General features: G+C 38.0%; 1 protein-coding gene across 10 annotated transcripts in view; it reads right to left on the reverse strand.

Moving 5' to 3' along the window:
• MAGI1 (membrane associated guanylate kinase, WW and PDZ domain containing 1) overlaps positions 1-20,202 on the reverse strand; it is a 635,889-nt gene that overhangs the window by 98,615 nt on the left and 517,072 nt on the right. For 5 of the 10 annotated variants that reach the window (XM_060109157.1, XM_060109155.1, XM_060109154.1 and 2 more), the window contains exons 5-7: positions 17,347-17,548; positions 8,909-8,991; positions 4,725-4,763 (exon numbers count right to left, since the gene is read on the reverse strand). In XM_060109157.1, coding sequence (XP_059965140.1) covers positions 4,725-4,763; positions 8,909-8,991; positions 17,347-17,548 — 324 coding nt within the window. The remainder of the gene's footprint in view (positions 1-4,724; positions 4,764-8,908; positions 8,992-17,346; positions 17,549-20,202) is intronic. The other 5 variants (XM_060109160.1, XM_060109159.1, XM_060109153.1 and 2 more) reach the window with 2 other exon arrangements.

Genomic DNA, 20,202 nt, shown 5'->3' on the forward strand with positions numbered 1-20,202 from the left:
AAAATGCCATTGGGGGATATGTGTGCCTTTCTGAAAACTCAACTGTGTTCTACCGAACTTCATAAGGTTTCATATCAAAGGTTGCAACTTCATTAACTAGGTAATAGTGGGTTCTGTCATAATAAGAACCTACTGTGAAAAAGCCCACTGCACCAGATAATTTGGCGAGAGAAGCAACTACATTGTATTTTGCGTCATTAAACAATTCTTCAGGCAGAGCAGCAATTCTCCTTAAATTTCTTTCTTTTTTTTGGTTCAAGGTAAGAAATGGAGTCATGTGCACGTGCACATACACACATACATACACACACACAGAGGCTAATTACTTAAAGTTCATGTTTTGCTCAGATTTGGCTGCACATCAAGAGACATTAATTTCATGGTTTTTGCTCCACATGTTATTTGTTTTCAAACAAAGAGACAGGTTCCCCCTTTGCTTCCTTTTTTAAAACAAAACAAAACAAAACAAAACAAAACACTTAGCAGGTTTTAAGGAAGTCTTTAAATTCTGGGAGACATAAGCTACTAAAATGCAAGGCAGGGCCAACGTGCAGATGTTGATATAACTTGGCATTTTTATACACAGCGTCTTGAGGACTGATGCAAATCAAATGCCTGGGAAATGGTTTCCCCTTACAAGGCTGGAAATTACCATTTAAATGCAAGCGAACCAGGAGAACATTTCCAAAGAGTTGGGAAATCAGAAGATTAGAAAAATGCAAATTGGTGCCCACGCATACGCTTGTGCTGCCAAGGGGCAGAGAGTGAGTGGGTGTGAGGGGACATCATGTTTAACCAAATTTGTTGTCAAAATCTGCAACCTTAATATAGGGCCTGATTATCTTTAGATAAAATAGGGGAAAAAATTAAGAACTCAATTCATTCCATTATTTGTCAAACATTTATTTCGTGCCTACTGTCTGCCTGAAGGTATGCTAGGTGCCAGGTACACAAAGATAATTACAAGTGCACCGGCTGGGCAGACAATTCACACATCACACGGTAAGTGCTTTGATGGAGGTCCAAGGAGGTTACAAGATAAGAAGCCACCTCTGACTTGGTCCTGTCACCTACTCAACAATTTACATACTAGAGTTGAGACATGAGGTTGGTCAACTGGTATTTCTGGACGTTTGTAAATTTAAACACATCTTCTGGGACAGATTAGCAAACTCCAGAAATGTTCCAGTTTTTCAAGCTAAAACTCATTTAAAATTGAAAAGATAGATTTCTCACTTCCCATATGGTGATTAACTTAATAATAGGAATTAGTCTCTGAAAGCTTAAAATAGAAATGGGTCATCGATTTAAAAACAGAAGATGTTTGTCTTCCAATGTGCCATTTGGTTCTAAAAAGTTGAAAATGGCAGAAAATCCTGAAGCCCAAAAAATGATGGCGTTACAAATTTTTTTTCCTAAACTACTCTAAAGATACATAGAGAGCCACGCCCCCATGTCTAACAACTGTCAGACCTCACAACAGTCTGTACAAGATGTCACCGAGATTTCAGGTGGCTCAGACCCTTTTGGGATTGTCTAGATCTTGGATTGAACCTTAGCCCTGATGTTTTTGTTTTTGTTTTGTTTTTAACATTTTTATTAGAGTATAATCGCTTTACAATGGTGTGTTAGTTTCTGCTTTATAACAAAGTGAATCACCTATACGTATACATATATCCCCATATCTCTTCCCTCTTAGCCCTAATGTTTTATCAGTCTAGTGTTTGGCTAGTTACTTAACATCTCGAAACCACAACATGGTCCTGGATTTACCTCAAAGGTCAACTGTAGACTAAATAAGGATGTTTGTAAAACCTTTTACACAGCACCTGGCACCTAAGCTCAGCTAATGGCAACTGTTCTAGGAAAGCCCAAAAGGAACTAGACAAATCTATATGGCCTGCTTGCTTGTCGTTCCTACCACTAAAAATCTCATGTTGTACTAATCATCGCCATGTAAGTGAATATGGAGCAGATAAATGTTCCAAGAGTTGTGTCAGCACACAGACTGAAAGTCATGTTCACAGTCAGAGATATGGTTCTACACTGTAATTCAGTGTTGACTGGGAGGGGACCTCATCTCCCTGTCTCTTCCCCTCCTAGCTGGTTGTAGCACATGAATACTCTGTAATTCGAAAAGAAGGTTCTTCAAGTGCTTTTTCATTCTGGGGAGATTACTGCAGAAGATGTGGTAAATTCTGCAAAACCAAAGTGCATAATGGAGCTAGTGACCCAGCCCAGACAACAGAGTTCAGAAATGACAATTCTGCAATCAAATGATCTGTGTCCAACACCCAAACCTACTGCCCCTGCCTCTCAGAGGCAGATTATAGAGAGGGTTTCCTTGTCACATCTGGAATCGTACTGTTCATTGAAAACCTGACAGTTGCTATTGTTTGCAATTAGGATCCTCTTATTAAGAAAATGGGCAGTGAGCTTGTCAAAGGAATCTGAAGTGAATGCAAAGAAAAACTGTGTGTGTGTGTGTGTGTGCGTGTCTGTGAACAAGGACACATTTGGGCCATTTCTATTGTATACATGTTGCTCTCCTGCCCCATATTAAACACAAAAAGGATCATAAGGAAACACTGAAAAGTCCAACAAGAAAGAATTAGTTACTAAATCAGAAAACTGGCAAAAACAACATGTGCTGATCACAGGGACAAATATTAAGACACATTATTATTAAGTCTCCTCTTAAGCCCAGTGAGAGCTCCTCTTTCAGCCCCTCTTTACAGGTAAGGAACAGGAAGCTAAGGGAAGGTGAATGACTTGCCCAAGGTCACAGAGCCAATAAGTGGCGGAACCCAGATATGAGCCTAGGCAACCTGCCCTGAACCCAGAGACAGCTCCCACTTCACCAAACCATCTCCCAGAACTGTGGCTCTGACCATGAGAAGGTAAGAAGGTAAGTAAGCCAGTAAAACTTACTTTGTAGAGTGTTTAACAGCACAGGAAAGTTTCCACAATGTTACAGATACATGAGAAAAGAAGACAGTTGATTCTTTACTGAAAACTTCCAACATTCAAGCTTCCACAGAAGCAAATAAGGCTGTGCCCCTATGCACAGTGGAATTATCTCACCAACTGCCCACACACAGTGGTGGGCACTCACACACATTAGTCAGGTGGCCAGAGTAGTTTAAATTGGTTCCACAAAGGATCGAGGCACTCATTTTTCATCTGCAAAAGCTAGTTCTGTCTTTTTCAATGATTTTATCTAATATCACTGGATTGATACTTTTTTTTTTTAATTTATAAAATGAGTTTCAACTTGTTCTGTTACACAGGTTGAATCTCAAGTCATTCCTACCACAATGACCACAGGACAATTTATTATACGTCTTTAAAAATAGATCTTTTGGGCCTCCCTGGTGGCGCAAGTGGTTGAGAGTCCGCCTGCCGATGCAGGGGATACGGGTTCGTGCCCCGGTCTGGGAGGATCCCATATGCCGCGGAGCGGCTGGGCCCGTGAGCCATGGCCGCTGAGCCTGCGCGTCCGGAGCCTGCGCGTCCGGAGCCTGTGCTCCGCAACGGGGGAGGCCACAACAGTGAGAGGCCCGCATACAGAAAAAAAAAAAAAAAAAAAAAAAAAAAAAAAAAAAAAAAAAATAGATCTTTTGAGACTTCCTTGGTGGCACAGTGGTTGAGCATCCACCTGCCAATGCAGGGGACACGGGTTCGAGCCCTGGCCTGGGAAGATCCCACACGCCGTGGAGCAACTAAGTCCGTGCACCACAACTACTGAGCCTGCGCTCTAGAGCCCGCGAACCACAGCTACTGACCCACGTGCCACAACTACTGAAGCCCGCTTGCCTAGAGCCTGCGCTCTGCAAGAAGAGAAGCCACTGCAATGAGAAGCCCACGCACCGCAACGAAGGGTAACCCCCGCTTGCCGCAACTAGAGAAAGCCCGTGCACAGCAACAAAGACCCAACACAGACAAAAATATAAATAAATAAATAATTAAATTTATTAAAAAAAAAAAAAAGCTGAACGTAAAACATTTAACTTAGCAGGGAATATAATTCAATATATTCCAAGAGCAAAGATAAAAGAGTTTGGCATTATCTGCTAATGTAAATTATTTCTGAACTGCAAGAGCTTGAACTAATCAAGACTTGATTTCCATTGACATACACACTCTGAGAAAAATGACACACATAAGCCCAGCATCCGGTTTTCAAGCCATTCACTATGGTTACAAAGTCAACATGTAGCCTGTGACTGAATAACAATATAATACTAGGACTTAGTACCCATTCAGTTAATCAGTGGAATTGTTGTACTGCTGTTACTCCCACTAAGATCTTTCAGCTAGTCTGGAAGATTTTTGTTTTGCTTTTCTGTATTCCCCATGGAGAAAGCCACCCACACCAAATAAATAAAGAAATGAGCCCGAGATAGATTAAAGGAGAGTTCAAGGGACATGGCAGGCATCTATCCCTGTTTTTTCTTACTCCTCAATTTACGAGAGTATCTGGCACTGATCTGCTAACTCTCATTCTAGTCCCAATTCCCTCAGACTTCTTTGTAGACACAATTTATTACAACTCTGTGTGATGTCTGCAGTCAGACACATGGGTTGTATACGATTGACCTTTCGTGGCTAAGTCGGAATGAAAATCATAATTGGAGAAGTGCAAACTAAAGAAACAGAGGGATTAAGCAAGTCACTGGGGACCAAAGCATCCAGGGCAAGTCATGCAGGCTGGGAGGGTTTACCTAGTTCACTGTCCAGCTCCTCCGTATGGATCCCTTCTTCTCCAAAGGAATAGCAGGAATGAGACAGAAAAGAGAGAAAGAAAAATTCAGACACCAGCACCAAGAAAAGAAACTCCCCTCAAGAAAAACAGCAGCAAACACATCACTTTGTTTTGTCCTTACCTGCATTGTGGCTTATTTCATTGGCTTGACTACTCAACTCCAGACCTCAGTGTAAATCACAAAACGGGAGGAGCTGATATTGGCAACATAATTATAGGCCTCATTTCCTTGCATGGCAAAATAGGGTTTGATTGGTTGTAAAAGATGACAAACACCTTTGCGGTTTCAACGTTCTTACGTGGGAAGTCACTTATTACAGGTCTTATTTCAAGCAAACAAAGCTGTTAGACCTTTCAATATTAGTCCTTTTAATCCTTCAATAATCTTCTAATCAGCGAGGCAAAATTACTTAACATATAAGTAATACCACTGCCTGAAAAACGGAAGGCGAGGTCAAATTGAGAATATAGGTTCTAAGGTGAGCTACACTCCATCGTCTTTCAAAAGGAGTTAGAAAAATGAACTATGTCAGGATGATATACATGGGGGAAGCGAGGCTTGAAGGCTGCCCCAAAAGGAGCAGTGGGAGACGGAGCTTACTTTGTATAAGATTTCTAAGTCAAACAGCTCAGAAATAATAGAATGAAAATGTTCTCTGTAATGTCAGTGAGCAAAACAAGTCAAGATGCTCTCCATTCTTGACCGTCTCTGGCTGTCAGTAAAGCATTTTATTTTGACTGCGAAGAGAACACAGGACAGCACACAACACATCATGTCATAGACAGTCACTCCAGCTACACAGCGGGTGGCTATCCCCTCCACTCTAAGCTCCACAAACACAGGGATCAAGCCTGTTTTCACTACTGCAATATGTTCAGTGCCCACTGAAGTTTTTGATACATAATAGGTACCAAATATTTCTCAAATGGATCAATGAATGTATGAACAAATGAATCGATTATTGACTTGAGTCACCAACGTGGCCCTACACACCTTGTAAACTCTTGATTTAAAAACTCTCCAACTGCCAACAATAAGGTTGACACTGGTATTGTTTCCTAAGAAGGGAATCTTATTTACATATAATCGTTCAAGAAAATGGCCTTTTGGATATTATTTAAAATATCTTTGGGGGCACTCATTCATTTCCTCAAAAAAATCTTTAATGAGAACTACTATGTGCCAGTCACTATGCCAGGTGACAGCGACATCGAAATGAGCACAATCAGGCACATCTCTATCCTTCTGGGAAAGGAAACATGGCCAAAGCTCACATAGATAAAAATTAAATTAAAACTGTGATAAGTTCTCTGAAGTTAAGATACATAATAGACTGACCTAATCATATCTGGGGGCAAAGTCAGGGGCAGAGTCCCTGAGCTGTAATGTGAAGGTTATGCAAACTTTAATGAAAAGACTTAAGAGTGAAAAATGACTAGAATTTAAGCTCTGCAAGAGCAGGGCTTCTTGTTTATTGTGTTCAGTGATACATCTGAAATTCCCAGAATGCACTGGACATAGAGAAGGCATTCAATAATTATTTGTGGGATGTAAGAGTATTCTGAGAAGGGAGAACTGCACATCTAACGATCACGGAGCAGCAGCTCGATGAGGACTTGTGGGGATGAAGGACAGAGAACGGGTTGGAATGAGAGTCAGACAAGCTTAGAGAATGAACCACAGAGAGCTTTGGGACACAAGCTATGGACTTGGCATTTACTGAACAGACCAGAGCCATTAAACAGGGCTTGAGGCAGTGGTGATAACACAAAGACATTTTAAAAAACTGCTCTGAGTTCGGTGCAAGAAGGAGAGTGGGCAAGAGTCTGGGTGGAAGATGAGCATGACCTTTACCAGCATGGCAGAGATAGTGAAGAAAATGGAGAATGGATTCCAGAGACATGTGGGAGCCAAGGTGAACTCAACTGGTAGTACATGGGTTAGAAGTGGGTGTTAAGAAAACTAAAACGTCATGAGGGACTCTTAAGTATGTATGAATTTACCCTCCACTGAGATAGGGAATACTTACAGAAGACCAGATTTGGGGTGGAGGTGGAATCATTAGCTGGGTTTTAATCAGAATGAGTTTTAAGTCTCTTTGAGACAAACAGTGTTGTTAAAGATTAAAATACTGGCCTGGAGCTCAAAGGCAAGGCAGAAGGCCTCTAAGTGAACTACTAAAACACAGAAATAACAACAGGAGTTATACACTGAAGATCAAAATCCAAACTAGTTTCTGACTTTTTCGAGATAGGAAACAGAAAATAGAACATTTTTACAATAAGTATGATGCCATACTGTTACATTTGATATGCATGTGACCTACAGAGAATAGAAAGAAACACAGGAACAATATGGTGACCAACAATGTGATTCTTCTTTGTGTCATGATATAAAAAACAATACAAGGCAGCTTTGTGGTAACTGGCAAGAGAAAAGGCAAATATGGGAACTGATACTTGCCATTGTGGTATAACCTGGTTATATACTTATAACATTTGTGTATAAAGGCACACAGACATACATATAGTTTCTAGCAGAAAAAGAATCTATGAATTCTAATGGTGAATGGACAATTACTAAGCATTTGGTATGAATACATACTTGTTCCAAAGGGAATAACATTAACACCAATGACAATGAATTCTAAGAACTAAAAATGACCAGCGCTGTTAATAAAAACACTCAGTAATTCTACTCAATACTTTTACTCCATTTTTCTCAGTAAAAGCCACTGGAGCCTTCTGTTATCTATAAAATTATATTAACAGGCATTTTCATACATTCCCAGTATAATTATAATGGATACTGACATTGAAGATCTGATGGTAATAAGAGGGCCTAAAAATGGCTTCAAAATCATCACGCATCAAATAAAGATTAAATTTTGTTCTGAGAAGTTTTATGGTTGGATGTATTTTATGTTCTGAACTTTGAAAACTGGTCACCTCTGTATTATATATTAAATAGAATATGTGAATAATCAGGACAGTCCATTATCCTTAAGCATGCAAAATAATGCAGCTCCCACGCCTGTTCCGTTTCTTCTTCAGGACTCAGCAACCAAAATAAAATGAGCCTCTCAGCTATGCCTCCTCAGTCAGAAGGATTTGTATTTCCAGTTGAAGTCACCCAGCTAAACATGAATATGCAATTCTATGTTCATTTCATGTAAACTGCAATCCACATATATTCTGGAGTGTAAGGTTTTGACAGGATCATATTTTACGGGCTTACATTTTCAAACAAACCTCAAATTTATACGGACAACAATTCTGCCCCATAGGATAAATTAATAAAGTTTCACTATCTTAAGTAAAATGTGTATTCAAAATTATACTACTAATTCAAATGCCAGAAATCAATAATGAGTAGCAAAGCAAGCCATTTCCCTTCTAATTTGTCCATGTCAAAAAGCAATTTTGGTAGAACTTAGGATAGACTGAAAGGGAACACATTTGTTCCATCTTAATTTTTTTTTCCTTTTGCAAAAATAATCAGAAATTCCAAAGCCTTGAAATAAACTTTTCTTTTTCATGATAGTAACTCTTATAGACAATTGATTCTTTTTTCTTTTAATTAACAGGGAGAGTGGGGCTCAGTCTCTTTTGTGGAAGAATAGACTTTCTTATATTTAGGATATACTCTAAGTCACACACAGATTCCCAATCACAACAAAATCTGCTTTCTTTATGCTGAACCTGGAGAAATAATCAAATAATGAAGTATGAAGAGTTCAAGAAAAGTTCCTGCTTTTTTTTTTCCTCTAAGACTGTCACAATATATGATTAGCGTCCAATAAGTAAGTGATCAGATCTTTGGTTTCTAAATTCCTAGAGACTTTCTAGAATTTTCTCCAAGTTCCTGAAGGCACAGGTTGCATCTACATTTGAATAGTTTGTGACTGTGCTGAAGTTCTGTTTCTAACAGAGAACTGAGGAGGCCTTTATGTTTAAACAAATCGTTCTTTGAAAGCAATTTTGCTGATTTCTCTCCTGCTTTGGGAAACCATAGTGTACTTACTAGAAACTGGATTACCTTTCAAAAACCCATTGTTAGAAACCCGGTTGACCTTGCCACAACGCTTTAAAATTTGCATGTGTGAACAAGTCCCTTAAACCCAGACCTTCCTAGCTCCTTACCATCATCTTCACACTCTTCCAGAGGCTTCTGCTGCTTGTTCAGGCACCGAGGGTCTAACCAAGATGTTGTTTTTGTGTTATGGCTGAAATCCAGAAACAAAAACAAGAAATATGTTTGAAAAGAAAAAAAAAAAAAAGGAAAAAGCTCAATGACAGAAGATTTAAACAGTCTTGAACATTTACTCTCTTCTACCAAAGAAAAGATACTGTCTAACAGCAAACCGAGGCCAGAAGAGAGCCCCGGTTTGGAATTATGAAATGGCTTGAAGAGGGTCTTAGGGAGGCTGCTTCCTTACCCTAAGACATCACCATTCCATCATGGAAAGCTTAAAATGTAATACCAGCTTTATTTTTGAAAACTGAGCTCGAAATCATACCCCTTGTCTATACGGCCTACTCTTGTCTGGGCTTATTTTAGTCTTCACATTTGTCAAAGAGTGCATTCCAATTTATTTTCAATTTGTCTATGACTTAAACGTTGGATGCTGGAATTCACAAAGAAGGCTGCTATTTCACTCGTTATATTACATAAGAATCCCCATGACTGTGTGAAACTACCTCAATTTATGCAAGTGGCATGAAGCTGCTATGACATATCATTCATTACAGTATCCTAAATTATGCTTCAGACATAGTGAAGGCAACCCCGAATTACCTATCACAAATCAAACCGAGACCAAGGAGAAGCTTGGAAAAGCTGCACATGTCACCCCACTTCCTTCTGGAGGGTCTAGCCCAACCAGAGAGGAAGTGTTTCAATAGACACTGTTGCCCTTCAGTCATGTGAGAAATGTCAGGAGAATGACTGGGAGGATTGACCAGAAGCATATCTGGGACAAAATTCTGCTTGAGCAACTAGTCCACTCTATGCAAACTAAATAAGAGGAGCAAAGAACTACAAGTCCAGTAGTTCAAGCTGCAAACCAGAAACGAAACATAGAAAATTAAAAAAAAAAAAAATTTTTTTTTTAGGTAGTAATCTAAAGTCTGAAGTTTTGGTTGTAAATACATTGAAAAAATTATCACAGTTTTTAATTTTAGATTCAAATCTTATTAATTGTTGGGGAAAAACTGAGGCTTAAGTGAAAAACAATGTGCAAATGTCTACAGACATTATCTCAACTGCGTTAGAAGAGAAAACAAAGGAAAGTTAATACAGTTACAACTAGGATCACCAACAGCACTTATTTGTCCTCTTAGAACTATCATAATCTGTTATGTCATTTACATATAAATTACAATTTACTTAATCCTTACAAGAACTCTATGAGAGGAGCATTGTTAGTATTAAAGTGATTACTCCCCATTCTCCACATGGGAAAACTGAGGACAAAGATGTGAAGAAACCTGCCCAAGGACACCCTATTGATGCATGAAATCAAACCCAGGGAGTCCCGCATTAGAACCCATGGTCTGCACTATTCCTACATAGTAGAGTGCAAAAATGGTCACTGATGGGAGGGAAGATTATGTGTGATATTTTAAAAAACACTTTTTTATCTCAAGATAATTGTAGATTCACATGCAGTTATGAGAACAAACAAAGAGAGATTCCACATCCCCCCTTACCCAGATGCCACCAAGGGTAACATCTTGCAAAACTATAGTACAAAGTCACAACCAGGATACTGACAGCCAGTCAATATATGGAACATTTCCATCATCACAGGATCTCTCATGTTGCCCTTTGATAGCCACACCCGGTTGCCTTACAATCCCTCCCTTCGAAACCCATTTTTAATCCCTGGCAACCACTAATCTGTTCTCCACGTCCATACTTCTGTCATATCAAAAATGTTATATAAATGAAATCATACAGTATGTAATCTTTTGGGATTTGCATTTTTCATTCAGCATAATTCTCCTCGAGATTGTTGCATACATCAATAATTAATTCTTTTTACTGCTGAGTAGTATTCCATGGCATGAATGTACTACACTTTAACCACTGAAGGACATCTGGGTGGCTTCCAGTTTTTGGTTATTTGGAATAAATGTACTATAAACATTTATGCACAAGCTTTTGTGTGAATATAAGTGTTCACTCTTCTGGACAAATGTGCAATGGCTGGGTCGTATGGTAATTGCAATGTTTAGTTTAAGAAACTGCCAAACTGTTTTCTGGAATACCATACAATTTTACTTACCCACAAGCCACGTGTGAGTGATATAGTTTCTCTGCATCTTCACCATCATTTAGTGTTGTTACTATTTTTTATTTTAGCCATCCTAATAGCTATATATATACCTATGATATCTTTGTGGTTTTAATTTGCATTTCTCTAATGGCTAATGATGTTGAACATCTTTTCATGTACTTATTTGCCACCCATATATCTTCTTCAGTAAAATGTCTGTTCATGTCTTTAGTTTATTTTCTAACTGGATTTTTTTTTTTTAACTGTTGAGTTTTGAGAGTTCTTTATATATTCTAGATACCAGTCCATTTTGAGATGTGGGGTTTATAAATATTTTCTCCCTGTCTGTAGTTTGTCTTTTCGTTTTCTTAACAGTCTTCTGCAAAGCAAAAGTTTTCATTTTGATGAAGCTGAATTGATCAATTATTCCTTTTAGGATTATGTTTTTGATGTCAAGTCAAAGAAGCCCTTGCCTATTACTAGGTCTCAAAGATTTTCTATGTTTTTTTTCCCCCAAAAGTTCTATTACTTTACATTTTGTACTTTATGATTATTTATTCTGAGTTATTATCATTTTTTTTTCCTAAGCCATGAGGTTTAGGTTGAGGTTAATTTATTTGCTTCTGGCTATACACTTGCTCCAGCACCATTTTATTGAAAAGGCTATCTTCCTTACATTGAATTGCTTTTGCATTCTCTGTTGAAAATCGGTTGGACACATTTGTGGGTCTGTTTCTGGGTTCCATCGATCTATGTGTCTATTTCTTCATCAATACCACACAGCTTTTATTACTGTGGCTATATAATAAGGCTTGATATAGGGCAGACTGATTACTGTGACTTCATTCTTCTTTTCCAAAACTGTTTTACCTATTCTAGTTCCTTTGCCTTTCTGTGTAAATTTTAGAATAAACTTGTCTATACTAACAAAAAGCCTCACTGAGATTTCCACAGGATTTATATTAAACCTGTATGCATATTTGGGGAGAACTGACATCTTTACTATACCAATTCTGAGTCTTTCAATCCATGAATAGAGGAGGTCTCTCCATTTATTTAGACTTTCTTTGATTTCTTTCATCAGTATTTTGTAGTTTACAACATACAAAATCCTATACATGTTTCATTAGATTTATACCTAAGTGGCATTTTTTAAAGTAAATGTGAATTATATTTTCTTTTGAATTTTGTTGTCTGCTTGTTCATTGTTAGTATATAGATATACAACTGATGTTTGTATGCTTATCTTTTATCTTGCTGAACTCATTTATTCTAGAACTGTCTTGTACATTTCTGGTGATATTCTAGATAGATAACCAATCTGTGTGTCTTTTCTTTCCTTTTATTTAGGGCTAGAATTACAGTAAAATGTTGAATAAGAGTGGTAAGAGATAATATCCTTGGCTTATTCCCCATCTTGCAGGGAAAGTTTTTTGTCTTTCACCATTAAGTATAATGTTAGCTGTAGGTTTTTTATAGATGTTCTTTACGAAGTCAAGAAATTCCCCTATGTTCTTACTTTCCTGAGAAATTTTTATCATGAATGAGTGAATTCTGTCAAATACTTTGTGTCAATGAAAAAGAGCATGTGATTTTTTTTTCTTTACTGGGGTCTTAATATGGTGGATTACATTGATTAATTTTTCAAATACTGAACCAGTCTTGTATCCCTGGAATAATTCCCAATTGGGCATGGTGTATAATCCTTTTTCTGTATTATTGATTACTATTTGCTAATATTTTGTTATAGGTTTTTGCATCTATATTCAAGAGGATATTGCTCTGCAGTTGTCTTTTTTTTTTTTTTTCGTGGACTATCCTTGTTTGATTTTGGTAACAATGTAATACTAGCTTCTTAAACATAATTGGGAAGTGTTCCTCCTCTTCTATTTTCAGGAAGAAATTATGTAGAAATTTAATTCTTCTTTGAATGGTTCTCCAGTGAAACCATCTGGTTTCTAGAATTTTCTTTTTCAAGAGTTTTTAAATTATAAATTCATTAGGGCTATTTAAATTACTTATTCCATATTGGATGAGTTGTGGTAGATAGTGCTTCTCAAAGAATTTGGTCTATTTCATCTAAGTTGTCAAATTTACATGTCTACACTTTCTGACAGCATTTTCGCACCTTTCTGATGTCTACAGGGTCTGCAGTGATTCTTTGTTTAAATTTTAATATTGGTAATTCACACCTTCTCTAATTTTTTCTTTGTCAATCTTGCTAGAGGTTCTTCAATTTTATTAATCTTTTTGAAGAATCAGCTGGTTGTTTCATTGATTATCTCTGCTGTTTTTGCTTTTGATTTCATTAATTTCTGCCCTTTATTATTTCCTTCCACTTATTTCATTTAATTTGCTTTTCTTTTCTAAGCTCTTAAATTGGGTGCTCAGATTGTTGATTAGAGACTTTTCCTCTTTTCTAATATATATGTGTAGTGCTATAAATTTACCTCTCATCACTGCTTTGGCTGTACCCCACCCAAGAGGGTGAGGAGTTCCTTGTTACTACTGGGTAGAGATGGGAGTTTCAGCTCCACACTAGGCCTCTTCTGACACCAGCTTGGCTGGGAGGGGTAGGAGTGCCTTATTACTGTTCCCACTAACTCTCTGAGGAGGCTGGGGGCTACTTTACCACTGGTGGCAAAAATGCTGACTCTTCACCAAACCTCCTCTGCCACTACCCCAGTGGGGAGAGAGGCTGCCTTGTTACTGCCATGTCAGGATGGGCATCCAGGCTCCCCCAACATGGTCTCCATTGAACTTAGATGAAGAAAGGGGGACTGCTCATTACTGCCTGGCTACAAAGTCCCAGTTATCTTCTGAGCCTTTTTGGACACCACACTTGCAGGGAGGTTTGAGATCCTAGTTACATCCTGTGAAGGGTAGAGGACTAGGCTTCTCACTGATCTTTGCTGGTAGAGGTGGGAGCACAGGCTTTTGTGTCTTGTTGGCTGAAGCCCAGCAGTTATTCAATAAAAGCTTCCTGCCTTGCAGGACACCCCTTCCTGGTCCTCTGGCTAGAGAGAGTAGGCTTTTATGAGGGCTTTGTTTTTTGGTCTCCACTTGTTGGTGTTTCTGAGTTACTGGCTTCTTCAGCTCCAAGTCTGGGTTATATGAGGTAAATGAAAACTCAGGGAACTCACCACCTGTCATTTCTGTGATCCCAAGTTCCCCAGCCAGTCTGCCTTATTTTTATCTCCTTTCGAAGTCTTCTTATGTCTGTTTTCTTTATAATATCCAGAGTTTGTAAGTCCATGCTTACTTTTTTAATGTTCTTAAATTCCGGTATTTCTTAGATTTCCCATAAACTGTAAAGCTAACATAGACACATATATGTAAAACAAGGTAGATCTGATTCTATAGAAATTTAACTTGCTATTCAATGTAAGATACTCTAAGATGAAGCTCTTCAGAATGAAGGACACCCGAAAACTCATTAATCAGGATATATAATTTAAGCTAAAATAAAAATGGTGTGTATCTAATAATTTAATATCTACAGAATTTGATAGCTGCAGACCAAATCACAGAGTTGTCATAATAAGCCATACTTTTGCATAAATTTTCTATTAAACATTAGGCCAATGAAGATTGGCCTGGCATTGGTTAAAAGCTAAATTAGGTTATGAAAAGTAAGCAAATCACTGTACTCTCCTATAAATCAGCCACAGTCTTGGGTCTTTACTAACCATTTTTACTAAGCACAGTCCTCACTAACCATCAAAATAACCAACTTTCTTTTTTCAAATTCATCAAGTCAGTCTTGAGCAAAACTATTGATATTCTTTTTTGTTAATAAATTTATTTTATTTATTTTTCATTTTTGGCTGCGTTGGGTCTTCGCTGCTGCGTGCAGGTTTTCTCTAGTTGTGGTGAGCAGGGGCTACCCTTCATTGCAGTGTGCGGTGCATGGGTGTCTCATTGCGGTGGCTTCTCCTGTTGCAGAGCATGGGCTCTAGGTGCACAGGCTTCAGTAGTTGCAGTGTGCAGGCTTCAGTAGTTGTGGCACGAGGGCTCGGTAGTTGTGGCTCATAGGCTCTAGAGCGCAGGCTCAGTAGTTGTGGCACACAGGCTTAGTTGCTCCGTGGCATGTGGGATCTTCCCAGACCAGGGCCCGAACCTGTGTCCAATGCATTGGCAGGCAGATTCTTAACCACTGGGCCACCAGGGAAGCCCCTATCGATACATTCTTCTCTAAATATTTGAGTTTCACATATCACTCTGTATTAGGAATTCCTCTGTTATATCTTCCTTTGCTCAACATAATTTTTCCTTACTAATGGACATAACTTTAAAGGCAATTTATTGCAAAAGCTAAGTAAAAAATTCTCAGCTTATAGGTGACATCCATTTTTATAACATTTAAACTCCTCTGTGGTAACCAAATGATGATGATAAAAATGGTAACAGTAACAATAATGTTCAGTAATTAATACTAGCCCACGCTTTACATCCATTACCTCATCTAACTCTCACGAAAATCTGACAGGGTAGGCATGATCCACAACATTCATGTCCTTCTACACACAGGGAAAACTGAGATGCAGAGAGGCAAACTCAAGTTCCCAAGATCATACAAATAGTAAGGGGTAGAAACAACATAAGTTTTTAGGGGAGCTCTTAACCACTATATTTACCTAACTCCCAGGAAAAGACTTCATCATCCACCCCTGTCTGCAATAAGCATTTGTCATGAACATGAAGACAGAAATATGGACTGTCCCCTCCTTCTGGGTGGAAAATAACCCAGGAGGTATAGTTCACTCATCTCCGATTTCCTAGGTTAGTTCTGAAAGAGGGTGTTACGAGACCCAAGCCTTTTCCCTCACTCCCATGTCCTTAGGAAAATTATACTTTCTTACCCTTGCTGATTTTTCTAATTACAAAATACATGCTAGAATATTATTTGAGTGGAAATATATATTCAAACCCCACAGACATGTATAATGTAGTTAAGAAAATAAATTCTTTAAATTCCTTACTTAATTCAAACTCAAGTGTTAATAGATACTTCCAGAATTTTTCTACACACTACACTATTTTTCTATAGTTTCTAGAACTATATCTACATATTCATGGAAAACAAATATACACATATATTAACACAGCAGATATGTGTATATACCCATATATTTTACAAAGGTGCGATACTTCATATGTTGTTCAAAAATGTCCTTTGTTATTGTTCCCTGAACAGCAGATCTTCAACATTAATCTATTGGGTTGGCCAAAAAAGTTCTTTCCGGTTTTTCTGTAACATCTTATGGAAAAACCCAAATGAACTTTTTGGCCAACACGCAGTATTTGAGAAGAACAGACTTACCTATATTTTTAATTATTTTATAGTTTAACTGATCATTTTGTTTTTCTTTTTTAGTGGTACATAAAACTATGGTGAATCTTAATAGGGAATCTCAACAATAGAGCCAAAGTACAACATTTAAAAAATTGAGTATTGGTTAAGAAATTATATTATCTTAGATTTTCTAGAATGGTTTCAGTTTTATGTAATTTTTTCCTTTCCAGTACAGTTATTTGTTAAATATTTAACTACATAATATTAAGTTTTTAATTTTGAAAGACTTTTCACATCTTTATATTCTCAAACTTCAATCCTTATACCTTGCACCATGTAAAAAAATTAACTTAAAATGGATCATAGACCTAAATGTAAACTATACAACTTCTAAAGAAATATAGCAGAAAAAGACTGCATTTTGACTTTGAGTTAGGCAAAGATTTCTTAGCTTCTACACTAAAAACACAGTCCACAAGGGAAAAAAAAAGTGATAAATTAGACTTCATAAAAATTAAGAACTCTGGCTCTTCAAAAGACACAGTTAAGACAATGAAAAGAAAAGCCAGACTTGGACAAAATGTTTGCAAATCACAAATATAATAAAGGAATTGTATCCAGAATATATGAAGAACTCTTAAAACTCAAAAAAAAAAGGAAACTACAACCCAATTAAGAAAAAATAAGCAAAGGATTTATATATTCTAAGTGGCTAGATATATTCTTCATATATAATACCATAATTTATATATACACCATAGTTTAGTTGTCTAACTCTTTAGGGAAATTATTAATCTTATGCTTCCTCCAGCTCTTCAGTTTCAATGATTAGGATGTTATGCTAATTGCTTTTTTGTACAAGGCTTGTTAAATTGTATGAGAGAAGACCATCAGCACATGATCAATCCTTTTACAATAAAATTACATCAGTAGCTGCTAGAGAAAGAGAAAGAAGGGAAATGGAAAAAAAGAGAGAGATTCAGGTAGAAATAATGGTACTTTACTCTATAAAATAGACTTCTCCGTTTTCGGTATAGGCCATCTCCCAGTTTTCAGGTAGAGGACCTAAATTATCCTCTGCAGAAAGAGGTAGGTATTGAGGGAACTTCTGAGAAGGGTCCGTGATGGGAGCGGCGATGATGCTACTATTGACAGGCGGGAGAGTTGCTTCTTGAAGACTGTGCTCTTCTTGGTCACCAGAATCGGCTGTTTAATCATGGGGAGAGAGAAAACACATTGTCAATCATACCCCAAACTGAGGTGTTCACTGCTGTGGGTATCTATATTCTTAAAAGCCTTCATCCTTTCCTAATTACTGAACATCGACTATACTCTGTTTTATTTAGATGAAAGTTCTTTTAATAGAAAACATCAAAATGATGAATCAACTTTATTTTACTGAAAAAGAAAGAAGGGAAAAACATACTCACATAATGAATTGCTCACAATCTTGGAAATATTAAAGAAGAAACCCATTCATGACTCAAACCCTCAAGTTCCTTAAACTAAGAAGGCCATGAGATCACAGACTGAGCTGCACTCTCATCCCGTAGGTATCATTTGGTTTCATGACTGAAGAGGACTTTTGGAGGCAAGAAAAAAATCAATTCCAAAAAGTTTAGAATATAGAGACAGCTCTACCACTGAGTCAGATTCTAGCCTTCTTGGGAAAAGTGAGGAGAATGTTACTGTGAAATCCAAGACAGTTACCTCCAGAACAGTATTGTGTTGGTGGACTGCTTTGACTTGAGTCCTGAAGGCTCTAAGGACCTGAGTCTCCTTGCCTTCTTTTTAACTAGAAACATCAAGAGGTGATGTCATCGAAGTCTCCACAAACGGCATTGTTGACATTCTCAATCTCCATGGGGCTTTAAAACATATTAATCTGGGGATGTAGTCATTTTCTATCTCCCACAGTAATTCTCCTGCAGACATTTCTAATTTACTCAAAGCAGACTGAGGAATAATAAAAGGCTGTTTTCAAATCTTCCCCCGATCAATAGCTCCCAACAACACACATGAGAATAAAGGTAATCCAAAAGTTGGATGGAGGACATGTCAAGCTTATTAAACAACCACCTCCACCAAAAATCCACCGCCGTTGACGAGGCCGACTGGCCTTTCCCTGCCTTGCATCTATCCTCTCCTCTTCTGGTACCACCGCTCAGATCTCCATTTGGAAATCATCTCTTCCATTCAAGGTCCATGTGGTCCAGGTGGGGACTGACTTATACCCACTCCAAGTTCATGCAGTGGGCCCAAGTCACACCCATATCACTCTTGCCTTTATGACGGAATCAAGCACATGATCCAAGGCAAACTAATGTAGGCATGGAAGTGCTTGCGGGAACTATCAAGCAAGAGGTAGCCTCTTGATGCTGAAGTTATTAAGCTGATACATTCTCATGTCATAAAGCTTGGCAAGACTTGTCTGAAAATTAAACTCATGTAGAGGAAAGCAGAGATGAAATACAGAGAAAGTCACCTAATACCCCAGATGAAGCCTCTCTGATTTCATGTACTCCTGGCCTCTTCAATTGCTTGATCTCCTAAATTCCCTTTCCTGCTGAAACCGATTTGAGTTGATTTTACAATGTGCACCCATGAGTGCAGGTTAATCAAACAACTATAAGTTTGAAGGAAAAAGAGGAAATTAGGCCACTATGGAAGAAAAATTTTGAAATTACTTATCAATAGCAAAAATTCAAAACATGGCAAGAATTAAGAGATTCACCCTTAATTCTCTAGGAGCCAAAATGTATTCATTTCTGGTACATCATTGGAAGGTATCCTTCTTAAGCTTAAGTGTATGTAAGAATCACCTAGAGAGATTTTTGTTTGTTTGTTTTGTTTTAATATTTACTTATTTATTTGGTTGCACCAGGTCTTAGATGTGGCATGTGGGCTCCTTAGTTGCGGCTCACCGGCTCCTTAGCTGCAGCACGTGGGCTCCTTAGTTGTCACATGTGAACTCCTAGTTGCAGCATGCGTGTGGGATCTAATTCCCTGACCAGGGACGAACCCAGGGCCCCTGCATTGGGAGTGTGGAGTCAGTCACTGTGCTACCAGTGAAGTCACTGGAGAGGTTGCTAAAATGCAGACATGGCTCCCTACTTCAGACAACAGAATTGGAATTAGGTTCAAAAATGTGTATTTTGAGAGCACCCAGGTGATGGAGATTCAAGTACAAGCATTACACTTTGAAGACAGAGATACAAAAAGTGCTCAACAATAAAAAATCACTAGAACCTTTAGCTTCTAGGAGGGGTTTTGCTCAGCTGGCAATGTGACAGGGTACGATGCAGCCTCAGGGTACAAATTCCTATGACCACTGATGCCAGGTCGGAGACACAAATGATGTATGTCTAGAACACTGGAGAGGGTGTATCCTTTCTGAAAGGAGCACAGAACTCAGTGCCAGGCAATTAGCATCCTAGGGAAAAGTGTACTCAGGGTTTCCGGATTTCTGATTTTTTCAAGAGAAGGTGGAAATCTATATTCTTATGCAAAAACTTCTAATTTTCCAATCCTAATTCCTTTTAAAAATAAAGTGGTGTAGCACAAGCAAGAAAATGAAAGGTAGTGATTATAAGCACTGACTCTGAAGCCAGAATGCTTGAGTTTGAATCCTGGCTTTACTCTTGACTAACTTGGGAAACACACTCAACTTCTATGTGCCTTAGTTTCCTTATCTGTAAAGTGGGGATAACAGTACTTACCTCATAAGGTTGTGGGGAGGATTAGATTATGTAAAGCACTCAGTACAGTAAACATCATCTTATTCATTAAAGTTGTTATTAATTTTTGTTTACAGGTCAGAGCTGGCCCTCAGGCTGCCAATTCGTTACAAATAGGCAGAA

Source organism: Mesoplodon densirostris, chromosome 10 (genome assembly GCF_025265405.1).
Source record: "Mesoplodon densirostris isolate mMesDen1 chromosome 10, mMesDen1 primary haplotype, whole genome shotgun sequence".
Lineage (NCBI taxonomy): Eukaryota > Metazoa > Chordata > Mammalia > Artiodactyla > Ziphiidae > Mesoplodon > Mesoplodon densirostris.